The sequence below is a fragment of the Tetrao urogallus genome, assembly GCF_951394365.1.
Source record: "Tetrao urogallus genome assembly, chromosome: 5".
Classification (NCBI taxonomy): Eukaryota; Metazoa; Chordata; class Aves; order Galliformes; family Phasianidae; genus Tetrao; species Tetrao urogallus.
Window position 1 is genome coordinate 63,531,132 of NC_136818.1, and position 18,399 is coordinate 63,549,530.

The 18,399-nt window shown below is 41.6% G+C and overlaps 1 protein-coding gene across 1 annotated transcript in view; it reads left to right on the forward strand.

The window, feature by feature from the left end:
* MGMT (O-6-methylguanine-DNA methyltransferase) overlaps positions 1-18,399 on the forward strand; it is a gene marked incomplete at both ends in the record, with an annotated part of 133,998 nt that overhangs the window by 12,090 nt on the left and 103,509 nt on the right. The window contains one exon of the mRNA XM_079535956.1: positions 209-348. Within this exon, the coding sequence (XP_079392082.1) occupies positions 209-348 (140 nt within the window). The remainder of the gene's footprint in view (positions 1-208; positions 349-18,399) is intronic.

Consider the following 18,399-nt stretch of genomic DNA (forward strand, 5'->3'; position numbering starts at 1 on the left):
CTTTTTTTTCCGGGACTGTTTGAGTTAATGGCTTTTTAGGATGGGTCATTCTAAGTTAGCTAAAGGTGTAGTCAAAGAAACTTGAAATATTCTATTTCCATGGTTCTTTATCTTTTCCGAATTGCTTTTGAAAACTGCATGGTGTATCTTGAGATGAATGCTCTTTGGTGAGAACATGCCAGTGACAGTCATTTGGTTTTATGAACAGGTGACTTCCAAGGAGGGAGCATCGCAGTGCCAGGAGAAGCACGTGGTTCTGCTCAGCCCTGTGGGAAAACTGGAGATATCTGGGTGTGAAACAGGAGTACACGAAATTAAACTCCCTAAACTGAGTGTGCTGCCAAATGGGTAAGTTCGTGTTCTATCGATCCTGTGTTTGAGCGAGCAGTAAACAGATTGCCCAGAGGATCTAAGGCAGGCTGTGTGTGCCTTTTTTTTGCACCAGCCACGTTGAAAGTACAGTGCTTTTCCCTGGGAGAGCAAAGCAGCCTCCAGCACTGTCAAGGAATGGCACATCTCAAATGCGTTTCTTTCTCTGTGACTTCAATACAGCTAGGAAACCAAGCTGAGACAAGTGTTCTTTAAATACACTGTGAAGGTAACTCCTTCTCCCTAATTTTGGACACGTGTGTGAATGTGTCACTGAGGAGTAACACTGCTGTGTCTATTTTGTGGACCTGTATCTAGATGTGCGTGCTCAGACAGGCAGAACTAAGGTTGAGTGATTAGTCATGGAAGCTGCTAAAGAGAGCTCTGGTTTGTTTGTCATGTTTATAACGTCTCCTGAAGTTCTCACAACAAAGGTATCTATGTTAGGAGAGGTAATGCCTCAAATACAAGACTGATGGAGGAGGTGTTGGTACCTTATTTTTTCTTTTGGTTTTATGGTTGAGTAGACGTGCTTTTCAGTCTGTTAAAATATTGTGCTGTTTGGACTCTTTGTCTGTGTTTTTTTCCTTGTTCGTGAGTAAAAGCTGACTTTTTAGAAGGACTACAGAAGTCTTTCTTAGGGATGTTCGTTTTCTGGTGTGGTTTTGCTATGCCAGAGTCACACATGTTGCAGATACCAAAATTCTTTGCCAAATCCTCTGCCAAAACTGAAGTTAGTAGTACAGCTTGCTAAGGTTTGTTTCTTCAGCTGCTTTCTGGTGATGAAGCTGCAATGTTTGCCATGGTGTTTTTGGTAATGAGCTGCGGCCTTTGCAGTGTTGTTTTTTTTCTGGTAGGACTCAAACGGGTTTTATTTCCTTCTCTCCATGTTGTCCTCCCTGCTCTGCTTTTCACTTGATAACTTTTCCTTTGATTTGTAGCATTTCCTCTTTTTCTGTTTTTCTATTTTATTACCCTTGTAGCTCTTTAAGTGTGCGTAGCATTAATCACAAATACAAAGCATAATGTGAATTCTGGCTGAAATATGTTTTTTCCTCTAATTCTAAAACCCTCAAGCCTCTGGATTTGACAGTTTTGCCAACTCCAGTGATATGGAAATCAGTACTTGAGTTTCCTTCATATGCTGATTGCAGTATTGGATTTCTGCTGATGAGGAATGGGAGTAAAATGGTATTTAGGACAGAGTTGAAGCTCGCCTTTGCTACAGGACAGCTTCTGGCTGAAGAACATCTAAAGCAAGTGATGGCTCTTCACCTTTGAGAAGAGAACATGTCAGAGAGAGGATGGCAGGATAGCAGGAGGAAGCTCTATGCGCTCAAACATGGTGAATGTAAGAAATGTGGTTTTACACGTTGGTAGAAATAAAGGAAATTGCATTAAAACAAAAGCAGTCAGGAGATTACAGGTATTAAGAGAAATAGGCTTCAAGTGAACTGCTGCAGTATTGGATGAACATAATTCAAGGCCATTGATTGGTGAAGGCCACAAAGGTGACTGGGGAGGAGGTGCTGTGCTGGATGAGTGTGTGGTTCTGCTGGGTGAGAAGAGCAAAGGTCTCTTGTCATGGCTCTTACCTTTAATGCTGAGGCTTTTAACGTTTCACATAATGGCTCGCCGTCCCTTTTTCTGCACAGTGTTTTTGGGGATGGTATGATGTTATTAGAGCTGGTGGGAAGGCTGAGCAGAGGAATTGGACTTTCAGTCACACAGACTTTTTTTCCAGGAAAACACGTGTGTGTATGCTCAGAACACACACTGCTTCCTTTACTCATTCCTGCACAAATGAAAGATGCTCCTGTGTCACAGCTGTCCCTAAGCAAGCCTAGCTGTATAGCAAGGCTGTCTTGTGCAAGGTGAGCTTCTGCTTTCCTTGTTGATAGGGTTTGTTGCTTGCTGATGTCGTACAGCTGGGTTGGCTGGGGAAGGATCTGCTGATTTTGCTCTTTGGGCAGCAGTCAGAGGATGTCAATTCTTTTCTTAATTCTCTGTGTTTCTGTCTGGTGGTGGTTCAGCCAGCCATGGTTGGCTGCTGTAGTTTTCTGTCCTCCCGGAAGTGATGAGGCTCAAGTAGCATCTCAATAGCACTTAAACCTATCAGGTTGTGGGATTCGTGTGTGACAGTTATATTGCAGTGGGAGTATTACCAAAGAGTGATCCAGTAGTTAACAGCAAGCAGAATATCCTTACTATTACTGCAGGAACTTAAATCTGGAACGTGGATGGGAGGTGGGACTTCCTTTTGTCTTAACCAGCAATGAAGTTCTAAACATTTTAAAGCCCTCAGTAAATGTTTGTGCTGAAGTATAACATTTAATCTCTTCTACTCATCGCTAGTGAATAGCTATTAAATCTGGCCTCATTATTTTTGACAGAATAAAATAAAAAGAAAACAGCGCCCAGTGTTTCTGCTAACTGGCTAATAAACACTATGGTAAGAAGATTGGGTAGGGGAAAAAAAAAAACCATAAGAAACATAAAAATTGATTTTAATGGACCCCTGTCAAAGAGAACCATAATGAGCGTGAGTTTGGTAATAAATACTGGTATTCAGCACCACGGTTCCCCAGACTTCTCGTGTAGAATTGCATGTAACAATCAATATAGGTTTTGGAGTTTTTTAACAACAAAAAATAAGCAAACCTTTGAAATCTATAAATACTTTGGAGTTGCAGTCTCAGACAGCCCTGCTGGTTACGGGGAAATGGGATAGCAGTGCTAAATGGCATCATCACAGTGCGGGGATCTCGCTCTGTTTTACAGCTTGTAAAATGCTACGCAATTAATCACCTGAGATTACAACCTGCTCTGTGATGGCTCTCCTTAAAACTTAAGAACACAGACTATAATGTAGACTAAAAGGAGAAGCAACAAAGTAAAAATTCAGTTTTCGGTGCACTTGAAAGAAATTGATCTATTAATGAGATGAATCTAATTGTAATAACCTGAGGTTATTCTGCTCCTCGTGAAACTGGCTAGCTTTAAAAGTCAGCACACGTAACAGCACAGTGAGCTCTGTTTGGGGAGAATGGGCTTTTAGTTGAGCTTTACATACAGAGAAAAGGGGGGAAAAAATCTTATTTCTTACAAAAAAAAAAAAAAAATCAGCTAAATACTCTGAGAATTCTGATTTGCCCAGAGCAAACATTTAGATATCTTGTATACATGCTTTTAATACTGTATCAGCCATTGTATTTTTTTCCTCTTGGTGTACACAAACATTACCTTCTCCAGCAAAAGTGATGCTCAGTGCTCGCTGCTTGAAACACTGTGTCTGTCTGGCCCATCAGAAACCTTGCTGTTTTACTCCTCTCTGAGTGCCTTCTGCAGTTCAGGACTGGTTTCCTTTGCTCCCCCATCTCTCCTGCGTTGTTCCCAACCTAGGATGGCTGTTCTGCAGTCTGTGACTGCTGAGCTGGAGGGGAATGTTGTCAGCTCTGTGCTCAGGGTATCCCACACATGATGTCTGTTAGCAGTAACAAAGTGTGCTGGTATTTCCCTGTGCTAAATATATGCAGCAGAACAGGCTCTGGGAAGATGGGGATGTTGGCTTAGCCATTATGAAGCCAAACATGGAACGGTTCTCACCTGTGTTGCACTAATAGTAATTCTTTCAGGAGTTCCCATCTTCTAGGTTGCTTGGCTCCCTGCTGCTGACCACACAGCACATTGCACTGCAAGGAGCTGCTGTCTTTGTGCACGCATTTCTTGGAGCTGAGGTTGGACAGGTTAGCTCACATTGATGTGGCTTTGATGATGGTCCAAGTGTGTGTTTCCCAGTGTTGCACGCATACCCTGAGCTTAATGCTATTTTCAGAATAGAGATTTTTTTGGGGGGGGAAGTGTTGTGCTCCAGTCTGCCCTCCGTGCTTCTTGCAGGTTATTTGCCATTTGTTTCTTGATAGTGTTTCATTTCCTTGCACTGTACCGACAGTGACGAGAGAAGGAGAGGAAGAAGGAGCCCGTTTGGCTGCGCTTGTGTTATTAATCTGCCTGAACCTTTCAGGGGTGAATCTGCAGTTCAGGAAGTTAGCCTGTGTTTCTGTCTCTCTGCCATACTAACACTATCAGAAACTCTCCAGATTCTGTCTAAACAGGTTTCCAACCATTACAGATTCAAAGAAAATCTCAAGTGTGTCGAATGCAGCTCTAAGGCAGCAGTGTATGGGAGTCTGATAAGAGCCTAGAACAATAACTTGGAGAGGTGTGAACCACTCTGCTCATCTCCGAGGTATTTAATCATAGCCAGTGATGATGGTTTAAATGTCAACTTTGCTAACTGTTTCATTCCTCATACTGTAAAATTTACTGTGAGTGATATCTCACTTTGATGCCGCAAGTGGGAGGTGTTTGGGAGAGTGCCTCTCCAGTTTTTCCAGCAAGCAAAGCTAAGAACCAAAGCTAAGAAACTTACTGGAGCTCTCTGAGTTGTGCTCAAATGCAGCTGAAGGAGGTGGGTCTGCAACTACACACGCAGCTGTTCTGAATAGATTGCTGTTGTACTATGGGCACCTGGAGCTAAGTGATTTAACTGACCAGAGGGTTACTGACAGTAACATGGAGTTGTTGTTATTCCCTGTTCTGCTCTTCCTTAAAATTGTTGTGTGGTGATGGAGGTTTTGTAATTGTAGTGAGATGAAGTTTGAGATGAAGTAAACAACTGGGAGATAAGGGAAAAGGGAGTAATTAATGGTTTTATCAGAATTTCTCAATGTAAAGCAAGGGCAAAAAGGTCTATTGTACCCTTTGTAACTTAAGGCAGTGGTTGCATCAGCTCAATACCCTCCAGGTCATTTCTTCAGGAAAAAAAAATTGTGTACCTGGACTAAACCACTGGGATCCTTTTACTCTACTGACGGTTGTGTTTGCAGCCATTATTCTTGTTCACATAGAGCTGTTTTGCTCGTTAGATCAGAAGGCTGAGACCACTGCCCGCGTGGATTCATCCTGTGGTTCTTAAACCTTGTGAGTAATAACATTAGGAAAAAAATAGAAATGAACAACCTCAACATCACTCTAATTCCTGGAAAATCATAATTATGTTCGGTTGGCTTTCTCAACAGCAAGCACTGTTGTGGTGCTTGTCCTCTGTAAGGTCGTAGTCCTGCTCCCATAGGGCAGATGTTAGAGCACTGACTGTGGATGCGTCCAGCTGCATCGCTTTCCTGCCAGCTAAATCAGAGCACTTACCATTGTAAATACCATAATCATCCAAGCTGACGGCATTTATCAATGATCAAAGTATGCTTTGCATGGCACTTTCCTTTTTTATAGTTTAATGTATTTAATTACTGTTTACAGTGACTGGAAAATGGTTCATTAGATGGATCTTTTGTAGGCGTTAATATAAACAGATTAGGCTTGAGATACAGCCTGCATTCGATGAGAGTCTGAATGTAGGAAGTCCTTTGGTTGGGCTGAGTGGGAGGCTTGGACTGCTCCGCATGTTCTGCTGCTGTGGTGCTTTGTTCTTAGGAGCTTCAGAGTGCTGCTTGGTGACTGGACAGAGCATTGACCTTCTGGAGTGGGCCTTGCTGCTTGTCTTTCCGTTGGACCATTCTGAGCTGATTTTTTTGTGTGGTGTTACTGAAAGGCCAAGGGTCTGACAGTCCTCCAGCCATGCCTCTTTCTGATGGGACCCACGTTATTTCTCTCACATCTGCTTTTCTCATGTCTTCTCCCAGAAAGTCATCTTCTCCTTGCTCGCTGGTGGGAGCGTTGATGAACGCAGATGAAGTGTTTAGGAAGCTTTTTTCCTTCAAACCAATTTGTTTGCGCTGCTGGGAAGCCTGCAGCAGCCACAGATGAGCAACAGCTAAGCTTGTAGCTAGCAGAGCAGTGTTTGGTTTGTGCCAAAGAGGGCTTCCAAGTAAATGCAGGTAGGTCAGCATGCAGGTGCCCAAAGCACAGCTGTAGCCTCTGTGTGTTGTAGTGCTGGCACATTAGTCGTAAAGCTGGTGGAAACAGGGCTGTTTTCAGAATAACCGAGTATAGGTGTAGCTGTAAGGCCTCCAGGATTCCTGTGTGTATTTTGTCACTCTTGAGTACTGTAGTTTGCAAAGCCAAACCAGCACAGTCCAACATAGTAGGTGAGATCGAGGTTTTTGAGTGCTTTGTTCCCTTGGGAGTGAAGAGAATGCCCAGTGTGTGAGTCAGCACAGCAATGCACCCCTGCTCTGTGCTGGGCTGCTCTTCAGTCTGCTGTTCCCTTGCATTTTAACCCTTCCCACTCCTGACAGTGTTGATGTACTGCATATACTGATGTGAAAACAACCCTTCCTCACAGTTTGGGAATCTGTCTACTGTAGTCACCAAAAGGGGAAAGTCAGTCTTGCACTGCACATCTTTGTTTCCTATGCTTTTATTTGGATATTCTGTAGCTCGTGGCACTGAACTGTCACAGATCTCATGGAGCTTTCTGCTACTTGACTTAAGCATCTGCATGCTGTGTTTCTAGGTAAAAGGAAGAGGGTGCTTGTTACTTTCTTCAGATCACCGTGCAATACCAGAAGGTGGTGTATTTAAAGGGGGGAGGAAAAGGAGGGGAAAAAAAAAGAGTGGGGGGGATGAAATATTACTTTCTCTTGAAGTGTCTACAAATATCTAGGCATCAATCTTTATTTCAGCAGATTCAATGGACGTGGCAGGAAGAGTTATTATATAGCATAGTCTTCCTTTTATTAAAAATAAACTGGGCTAGGTTTTTTCCACAGTTTCTTGTGGAGATGCTGCGGATTGTTTATGCTGCATCAAGGTAAGAAAACTTCTTATTGGAAATGGTGTTTCAGAAACTTAAGCAAAATGAGGTCTGAAACCATCTAGGAAGTTTAGAGTTTGTCAAAGCCTTACAGGTGGTACAGCTCAGGAGCTCAGTTTTGGGTCATTGCTGAGGTGCTTTGTAGGATAAGCTGTATGGGCAGCTGGGGGGGAAGGGGAACTTTATTCAGCAAAATTGGCAAAAAAAAATTTCACTTAAACAGAAGTGAATCTTGAGCAACTCCACTGTAATCAGTGCCATGCTTTAGATGTGCTATTTTTCCTGACAGCACTGCTGTGTTCCTATTCATCTGTCGAGGACGGTGTTACAAGATTCAGACAGAAGATTTGCAAATGAGAACGCTTCTCACTTCTGTTGTTTCCCCCATAAGTGCAGCTGGAGCAGCCTTCAGCTCCATGTTACAATGAAACTGCACTTCTACTGTGCAATTACTCATGCTAATAATCTGGTGGTTTAAGGTCTGTAATGTTAACGTAGTGCTGTATCAAAATGTTAACAGATCTGTATCAGGAGAAGCTCTGCTGCTCTGTGTGTGTGTAAAGCTGGAGGGCTGGCCAGGAGTCTGGAGCAGGAAATGTTATAACCCAGAGATCACGTTTTACAACGCTGATATTTTAAAATGGCAAAAATAACAACAAGTGTATTAGATCATATAACTTGTGCAGACACCCACTTGAAAATAGCGCAAAGATGATGGGTTTATTTCTAGCGCAGGCGATATTGAGCTGCAGTAGTTATGGAAAATAATTTCACCAGAGGAGTGTGAGAATCTGTCTATGCAGCCTCATGTCTTCAAGACATTTCTTAGAAAGGAAGTCTTTTCCTGATGCTCTGCCCCATCCTATCCAGAGATACTAGGCCTGATGTAGATTTACTAACTCCTTTGGTAACTCAGAACGTGAGGGGAACCTTCCTGCTTTGGTGCCAGAAGTAGATTAATGCAGTGGAGCGTTTTTCCATTGCAAATGCTTGCTATAAGGATGGGAAAATGGTATAATGGTATGGATTGAGTTTCTAATATAGATCAGAATTAGTGGGTATTCCTAAAAATAGCAAGTCTGCATCCTGCTTTTTCTTCCCAGGCTCCTCTAGCCCTCCAAAAATATCTGAGTAGAGAAACAGATACTGCTGAGGATGCTGTAATGCCAGAGCTGTTTTGGAAATAGACAGTGGGGTGTAAGCATGGGTGCCTGTTTACCAGGAGCCCTTCTTGCAGCCCACTTCTGCAGTGGGCTCACCTTTGCAGTTCCAGTGATTGCAGTTAAATGGCAAATGATGTTGAGAGCCACGCCAGGAGAGGAAGGGTTAACTTCTAAATTCTTATCCTGTAGCTGTAAATGCCATTTTTCTTTCTTCACAAATGTAACCTTTTAACATTTATTTTTAGCTTTTGCATTAATATATGTAAAAATATTAAAAGCTCTTGTATATTACATTAAAAACTTATGTCAGCTGCCCTGCTTTTTCCTATTTATTAAAACTTTTCAAGCAGTGAAAACATTTTACTTGTTAATGAGGGGAAGAAGGAAAATTAATGACATAGAGCTTGGATCTTCCAAGATGTCTCCTTTTAACCATGCAAAACCAGCTCTTTTTCTTACACTATGTAGTTTAATTTCTGTGTTAGGGTTCAGTAAGCAAATGCAAATAGATTTAATGATTTGCATCAGTAGATCACTTCTCAGTTTAATATCCTCTGATATTTTGGTCAAGGACTTTTTCTTTGGAAGGCTAGTGCCGTTCTACAGAGTAAAAATATTAATAATGGGAGCATTGTTATGTTCAACTAAAGCAAGGCAAATGTATAACTTATTCAAAAGCAGCATCTCGTATTATCTTCTCACTAAGATCATGCAGTGGAAAAGGTTATCCAGAAAAAGACACTTTAATTGTGAATTGCTGATGGTATTAAACATTTAATACCGGTTTCTGTATCTCATCTCACTCTGCATCAGAATTCAAACACTCAAATGCAAAGTGATCCCAACAGCAAGAAGTGCCTCGGCCCTGGTGTAGGTGCCATGGAGCTGTGCTGTGGGTGGCATGGAGCAGCAGCTTGGGCTCAGAAGGCCTGTTTCAGTTGAAAGAAGTTCCTATTGGACTTAGAAGTATGTAAAGGTGGTTCAGTGTGCAGGAGGAAATCCTGCAGCTAGAGAATGGTGCAGCTCTGGCACTGCTGCCCAGAGCTGTGGTGCCCATCCCTGGAGGTACCTCCCATGGATGGCAGTGCTGGGGCTGCAGAAGCCCTTCCCACCCAACCATGCTGGGATTCTTAGAAGTGATGTGTGCTCACCGATGTCTCTTTGCTCATTAGAATGAGTGCTTGGTGGTGATGAAAGCTTTTTGTGATTGCTTCTAAACTTTTGACCATACCTATTAGGTCATAAACAACAAATATGGACTATTTAGAGGACAATTCTGCTTGCACAAGTTCAGGGCAAGAAGTAGTGAAGCAATGAGGTGACTTAAGATGAGCTTGTACCTTATGTTATCAAGTGTTTGTTCTTGTTTGGTTCCCCTCATCTTTGATGTGTGCACTCTTTGTCATTACACAGCTAGGTTTTGCTCGTGTCCCGGCTACAGTGATTAACACAGCGTGTCTGTGCAGTAACCATCCTGCTTCTGTCAGTGCTTCGTTCTGATTATCTGCTCTTTTTGTTTGTATTTCTTGGTTTGCTGGGCAGTATGTTGCAGGTGTGCATACTACTGCGACTGATTTAGTGCATGCACACGCATCTTATCCTGGAGATGCTGGGCAGACCTGGCTTGGTTTCAGCTTGGCTCTCATGAGTAAGGGGCATCTAGCACTTGCTCTTAGAGGCACAAATGGTGAACCTCTCTAGAGGTGGAGAGAATTTATTTTAAAAGACAGGTTTTTTTTACCAAATTCACTGCACTGTGTTCCTAGACAGTTAGATGTGTTTCTTATCCTGAATGAGAAATGTTAGAAAATCACCTCCCTTCCAGTTGTTTAGGGCTATTTTACTACTTTCTGGGAAATAAGCTAACTTTTCAGATTCTGTACTTTCATCCCAAAGGTGCAGGATGGGACCATGGTTTAGCTGCTATACAGACTGTTCCCCAGAGACGCAGTGCTGCTTTGTGTTACGTGACACTGAAATGCTCCCTATGTCTGCATTAACGCACAATGGTAAGCTGTTTATTTTTGCTTTGCCCTGATCTTGTGGCACTGCAGTTGCTCGTATGAAGCCTTGAAGGTCTGCTTCAATGGGATACTTTTGCTGTCCTTTGTGTTTCAATGAGAAATTTCTGAACTTTCTTAAAACTGAAGTCAGTGCATTATCATAGGTGGCCCTCGAGAAGAATGAGTCTTCTGAAAAGTATGATGGTTGGTTTCACAGGTTGGTCAGTCCTTGGTGGCACAAAAGCCATCCTTGGAGTGTGCGTGGCCTTCAGATATTAATCAATTTAAAAAGCATTATGGAAGTAGATCAAGTTTTCTAATGACTTAGTATTAGACCTAGAGCTTCTAAGGTGTGTGATACTATAACAGATGGAGGGAGAAACTACAACCATGCTGATCTGAAAGAGCTTTTGGAAAACTTGTTCTGGCCAAGGGCCCCTGGCAGCCTGGTTAGGGAGAAGGAGGATGGGAAGTACTTCTGCCTTACTTTTTGAGACTCTCAGGTTCACTGAGAAGGTTTGGGAAGAGTTCTTCATGTATAACCACAGTATGGAACAGTTGGTCATAAACATAAATCAGCTGATATTAAGGTAATTGGAAATGTACTACCTCAGTAATTTGAAATTAGTCGTTTTTCACAGCTCATGAACGTTCTTCACCTCTGAAAATAGTTTGTTCTAATTTTAAACACTGATGTGAACACTTGAATATAGAAAATGTCTTCTACTTTTATATTCAGAAGTCCACACTGGCCTGGTCTCCATGTTGTACCCTTTCCCTCTCCCCTACACAGCCTGCACTGATTCTCTTAATTATGATTGAACTCTTGGAAACAGTCTGATTTTCATCTGCTCTTGGTGGCAGGTACAATGACTCAAGGTATGTGTTGTCTTCTGTGGGCTTCTATTTGTTGCTTGCTTTTGCAGGCTTTTTTACTTGAAGCCTTTGTAAGTTTTCAGCTCTTGCTCGTCTGCTCAAGCAGATCCCCATTTAAGTTGGCTGCAGCACTAGCTGCAGTTGCTGTTGATCGTGGTTGGGATCACCTATCAACTCCTGCAGGTCAGGAGTTCTCTGCGTGCTGGGTAATATTGCTTGTGACTCTGAGCTTGTCCAGATGCTCTTCATTTATGCAGATATCCTCTGGGTTTTAAGATTTATGCTTCAGTGTGAAACAAAGGATATCCTCAGAGTTGGGATAGCATGTCTCGTTTCCTGTCTGTTCTGGGAAATACTTTTTGGTTTTTTTAGTTCTCTTCTGTGGAACTTATAGCAATAACAAATGCAGGCAACAAAAGAATACGGGGCCAAAAACGTGGTCATGGTATCTATGACTTGTAGTGCATGCAGGTAACTTGAAAATGAACAGAGGATATTTTGCCTGAATTAATGAGAAATCAAAGAGATGCCAAATAGTCCAAAACAACCCCTGCTATAATGAAGCCGAAGGAGAACAAACAGTCCCACAAATACACTTTGATAACGCTTCCTGCCTGCTCGTGGGGCTGCTAAATGTTCACGCTAGTGTCCTCTATGCTGTCACTTGTAGACCAGCATGCCAGGGGTGAAAATGCTGTTGCTGTTGTGGGATTCTTTGTGTTTCCAAGAGGCAGAGGAGGGCTGCTTCAGGTTGTTTTCAGCATTTGGGTCGCTGAAGGTATTTCTGAATTATGTCGATTAATTATCGATACCCATGCCGAAAGCTTGCCACCTCTTAATTCTTTCTTTTATTGAAGTATTTAATAGAACTATGTGAGTGAGCCTATATTTACTAATTTATTAAACAACAGCCTTGCCGAAATAATGAAACGTACACCAGCAATTGTGACTCTTCTGTGTATTAAATTTTTGCTTCGTCTCAGTTCGTAATATAACTTTGTCTTCAGTGTTTTTCTTTCAGATATATCACTTTGTTATCAAAAATCCATAGTAATTGGGATAATTTATGGCCAAGCTAACTCTAACTCAACTCAACTACAGGCTCTGTCAGGCCAGCTCTTGCCAAATTGAAAGGTCTGCTTTGTTTTGGACTCTAGGAGAGACATCTGTGTACATTAATTGGGGTGTATCTTTTTCATTCATCCAGCACTTCTAATTTGAGAGTCCTGTTAAGTACTGACTTCCCATCTGGAGTAAACTTTCCAATTGGTAACGAGTTACATTTTGAAAATAGTCATATTTCTCTAAATATTCTGTCATAGCTTAAAGTTGTGGTGTTCTTGCTAAGTAATCCAGCACTCATTGTCCTCGTTTACACTTCCAACACCATAAGGAAGATGGCAGCATTCAGTCTATGTAGAGGTGGGCAGTGTTACCTGATGCACTGAATAGAGCAGCACTCTAAGTCTCTTATGGAGGTTTTGAATTGGAAGGTTATCCCTTGTGATAGAAGTTGCACCTTTTTCTTTGTTTGCTGGTGGGTGCTGAGGACAGGACAATAGCCCCACCATCACAAATACAAATCAAGGGCTTTGCCTGTTACGTGCATCCTATGGTTGCTCTTGGATAGTAGTGCTTCAGGATCTTCCTGCTGCTGTTCTGCTTTTTACAGTGACGCTTAGCTGTTGCTGCCTGAGTTTCATTAGCTTGTTTGGCTGCTTTCTTTTCTTTGTGCATGGTCTCCTCCATTTCTGGGTTTGGGATAGATATAGAACTGCACTCTTGTTGCACTTTCCTTTGTAAATAGCTCTGTAGAAGTTGTCTGTGTAATTACTGTCTCAACTTTAATACCAGAGGGAATACACTTGCTGTTGCATCTCTGCTCTACTTACCCACACTTAGGTTTTTTCCATTCGATGTAGGTCCAACAAAGTCTTGAATGATCTATTTGTTAAAATATTGTTTCTAATTCCAGTACCACAAACATTAATTTCTGTTACACTTGTAATATGGGAGGCACTGCTTGGGGTCCCACAGTCCTGGAGTTGATGTGGATCTGGTTGTTACATTTGAAGAGGAGAGACCTAGTTGTATCTCAGTAAGTTTTAGTACTGTGGGAACTTCTGATGTTGTGCATTAAAATTGCTTGACTTTGATTCCTTGATCTCAGAATTGGAGGCAAAAGATTTTCATCTGTCCTTTGTAATCCAATCCAACTGAGATTTACTACCTTGGTTTTTTTCTAAACCACACGTTGAACAAAATATGGTTGCTGGCTTTTGATTTCTTTACTGTGAATTAATTGGAAGGATTCACAGATAGTAATTGTTCCAGATGAGCAGCTGAAAGAAATGTTAGCAGATATTTGTAGGTGTTTCTCTAGGAGATTATATACGCCTTCTGTTTGTCTTAAGTGTTTCTGGTGAATGAGAAATTTACAAATGAGGACTTATCAAAATGTTTCATATTAAAAATAGTGCTGTTTAAACATGCTAATGTTCCCTCCTCAACGGGAGAGATGTAACTGGTGGCATTTTGCCACTATCGCGTGACAAATGATGAGCTAGAACTCTCTTTTATTTTCAGTATGTATAAGATGGCCCAGTATTTCAGTATGCCATTTCATATTGTGAACATGATTCCTTTCTCTTATGACTTCTGAAAATTCAGCCTCGACAATGATGTAAAATCTTTTTTGTTCTTGTGCAGGGAAGCACTCCCTATCCTTTCCCAATGCAATAGCATTTCTGAAAACTAAAAGAGCAAGGAGATTTTTCTTTTTACTTTTTTCCTAGTATAGGAGTGAAATTGATTCCAGAAAATGAGTTCTTTAGTTTCCTGTAGTTTTATTTCTTAAGCTATGATGCTGGTTGGAGGGAGAATCGTGAAAGCTGCTCAGAAAGCCAAGAACTGTCAATTCATTAGGTTGCATTTTTTTCTTGCAGAGGAACTGGATATCACTGTAGGTCTCAGGTCTCCAGTTATGAAACAGCTAAGTTACAGCCTGTTTGACCCTAGGAAAAATACAGAGCTCTAAGGAGAGGTTGACATTGATTCCAGTGTCCTCTAGCTTTTGTTCTAGAAAACCTCATTTTGGGTGAAATCCTTATGGCCTCTTTGATTTGCAAGGGTTGAAACAGTGCAAATGCCACTGTGTTTGCAAGATATAACATTTAGCCATAATGCAGATGCCTTATCTCGTAATGAGTGAGAATGGACTTCACATGAATGTGAATGCACGCATAGAGAAAAATTAAGCTGCCATTTGCTTGTATTATTGCACTTTTACAACAGAATGGCTGCCAGTTGTGTGATGTCTCAAGTGTTTGACAGCAGATACAATGCTGCTGGAGCATGTATTTCCATCTTTGTGTGCCAATAAAAAGTTTCATGTCTTTATCATCCAAAACATCTTCAAGGATAGAAAGGTCTCTGTAGCCTGCTAACTTCTGGCTCTCAGAATGTCGATGAGGAAAAAGAGTTGAAGCCAGTGTTGTAATTTGAAAGAGCAAAAGATAGGGATTTTAATGAACATCTTTACTGAAGCTTTAATTACTTGAACGTCATCTATTTGTTGTTCTCTTCTTCCTATAATGAAACACAGCCCAGCATATTTTATTTGAGCAGTTTATACAGAAGTGCATGTTCTTAATTCCTTGGTTCCATTGCTTCTTACCAGTTGCCCTTGGGCTGTGGTACCTGGAGGTGTGAGCAGGACTCTGCCCACTGCAGCTGCTGGGGGACACAGTTTGCCACAGAAATGGCACCTGAACCCTGAAAATTAAACAGTTTTTGCATTTTTGCGGTTGAAAAGGAGTTGTTCCTAAAATGAGTAATCCTAATAATGGTGCCTGTGAGCACGATGTGATGCCTGGTTCTGGGGCTCTGCTGTTGCAAATAGCTTGACTGGCATAGCATGGCTGTGGTGTATCACAGACCTCAAAACAACACCAACAGCAGTGAGGCAGAGATTGTGGTCATCCTCTCCCAATCCCCTTTTCTATTTCTCTCTTGAGGATGCAGGAGCAGTGTGTGGTGGTGGTGTTGCTGATGGCCTGGAGGAGCCGTGCAGGGTGCTGGGGTGGTTGTCCCCATAGAGAGCTGGCATTGCTCTGCAGGACAGGCGGGCCACGTCCAGCAGCAGTAACCTCATCCCCCTGGGAGCACGGCTGTGTGCAGTGCTGGGGTGTATCACTGTGCTGCCTGGCATCCGGGGCTTCACTCAGTCAGCTTCAATTTTTCGCTGTTTTAAGGTGGTGGTAAATTAGCGGCTAATGTAAGGTTGCCCAGTTGTTCCCTTCCCCTGGAAGACTGTGAACAGCTGGTTGGGTTTTAAATACCTCAGAGAAATAAGGGCCCTTTGTTCAGCTCAGTGTGGCAGTTCCCAAAATATGCTTATCCTCACAGCATCACTGGCTTCGCAGATCTCCGTAGTGGCAAATTACAGGGCTGTTTCTCTCCAGTTGGAAAGTGTGGCCTTTGGGCAAGGAGATGCATGGCACCAATCCTCACTAAGCCCTTATGGTGTCCTGTGTGATGGCCATGGGTCACAGGCTGCTGTTTGTGTGCACGCCATGCGTCATCTGCACCATCCTGAAAGTTTCCAACAGTGCAGCAGGATGGAAGATTCCTCCATGTACAGTAGGCATCCGCTGCTTCATTGGGATAGGTGAACTTTGCAAGTCTTCCTCTATATGTGCAGCTTTGTACTTGAAAGAAGGTTGAATATTGACCTAATTTGTCTTTTAAAAGGACACAGAGTTTTACTAGAATACTTATGCTATTGAACGAGACAAATGCAGGTACTATTCCTTTGGTAGTCGGTGTAGAAGGTTGATGTGCCATAAGATTTACTGTGCATCACCTTGGCCATCATTCCCATAAGTATTAATTTTAACTCCACTAATAAGAAACTGAACAAAAGTGGAATTATGAGTTCAGTAGTATTCTATGAAAGGTCAGTTGTTAAAAAGGCAGAGTCTGACATTCTGTGAAAAAGGTGCCTTCATTAATCATCCTGATAGGATAGCGTAGGATATTCTTGACCAATACTCGCAGACCTTACACTGTAATGGTTTAGGAAGCAGTGCTTAATTCTCTGTATAAAAACAAGGATTATTTGAATGAATGCACAATGATCATTTTTAGAGCTGTAACATTACTGTTTCTCAGAATGAAGCACAGGAAAAAATAGTGTTGGGCTTTTTAAGACATACTGTCATTATTTTAAAACTTTGTTCATTTTATGGAAGCCAATATTAAAACACATTCTATAAGAATATATGTGGAATAATAGCAAACAGTGATATTAATGTGATTTATAAAGTACTTATTTTCTTATTGTGTTGTTGGAATGTGCAGCTTTGTTTCACATTCATTCATCTCTATAAATCTCAAACAATTACTCTCTTACGAAAGGAACACTTTTAATTGCAGCATTTAACGTTTTCCTGTGTGAAATTATTGTATTGCAGTGTTTGTATTTTGTCTCTGTCCACCACAGTGATAGCAATTTTAAAGTTAATACAAATTATATAAATTATTAACCGCAGGCCTGGTGGAACGTGAATGGATAGAACATCTTTATTGTGACTGTTCCTGACAGATGATGTCCACCATGATGCCCATTAATGCGCCGTGTTGTAAGATCCATGGCCATTATGGAATCCCCTTTGTTACCAGTGTCAGGTCTAATTCAGGACAGCAAATCTCAGCCTGGGTTCAGCCCACTTTCCCCATCTGACGGAAGGTATTTGGGAAGTGAGGGATCTCACCTGATTAATTCTTTGGAAGTTATTAACTTGTGCAGCATGTACTGCAAAACGCGAAGTCTGCAATAGTCTCTTTCCCTTTAATGTCATAATTTTGCATAATGGCTGTTTGTGCTACATTGACTAGGACCATGGATTGCTTAACATAAGTGATTACATTTTCCTATGATTATAAACTCCCTCCATTAGAAAGACTGTACAAAAAAGTTGTAAATGATTTGTTGTTTAAGCTTTCTACTTCATTAGCTACAGTATACACTTTACCAGAGTCATTGTCTAAGAGTTAGTAATATTTGTAATGAGCTGTATAATATGGGCCCTTTTACTAAATTTAAAAACAGATGGCATCTGTTAACAACAGTTTATCATGCAAATTGAACCCTAGAAGAAATTCCTTTCAGTGGTTATGTTGCTGTAGGCCAAATGATGGTGTCTTGTTGGTGTTTTTTTGATGTAGTGGCAAAAGGAAATAATTGCTGTTTGTTGGATGCTTGGGACAGGACTGCTCTCCTCAGAATTAACGATTCAAACTTTCTTTCTCCATTTAAATATTGAGGTGTTCTTTCATGCCTTTAAGACGCGCTGTGATATTTAATGTGACAGTTTGTCCTCGTTGTGCTTCATTCCAGGTTTTGTGGAAAAGTGCTCAAGGTTTTCCTCATTTAAGTTCTGAAACAGCTCTAAATGAGGATTTCCCTTTTGTAAGGACTTGTGTGTATCGATCTGAACAGCAGAAAAGATCAGAGAATGCAATATACACATTTTTCTTCTAAGCTGAACAACTTGAGCAAAATTTGAGCATATTGTAAGTGCACTTATGAGATCTCAGAAATCCTCTCACAGTGCATTTGTTGCCAATCCTGAACAGGGGAGGCCTTCAGGCTACAGCACAATCCTTGTTCCTAGGACCATTTTTCCCCTGTGTGCAGAAATGATGTCTTTTTAGTTTGAGGTATTCCACTGACTGCTCTACTTTGTACTGGTGTGAGTGTACAAGGTATGTCAGCATGTTGGGATTAATGATAAAAATAGGCAAAACTGGTCATGGTTCACCAGCAGTGCTTCCTGGATGACCCCACGTGTTTGCACAGTGCTGGTGCTGCCCTTGCATAGCACTGCACTTTCTAGGCAATCACTGATAGCACAGACTTGCACTTGAGTTCATCTCTGTGTTCTACACGTGATGACACCCTGCTATGACAACTGCTTTTCTCTACGGAGTGCCAGGATGGGTGCTTGTCATCAAATAGCACAAAGCTCTGTGCAGGAGTCCTGCTATAAGGGATGTTTGTTTGAAAAATTGCTACCCGTGTGGTAAAATGAATGCTTGGTGAGGCATAGCTTCTTAATTAATAAGCTGCTGTGTCATGTGTTTAGCTGTTTGGCTAGGTCTGTACTGTTTTGCATCTCAGCCTATGTAATAAATAAAGGCCACAGTGCCT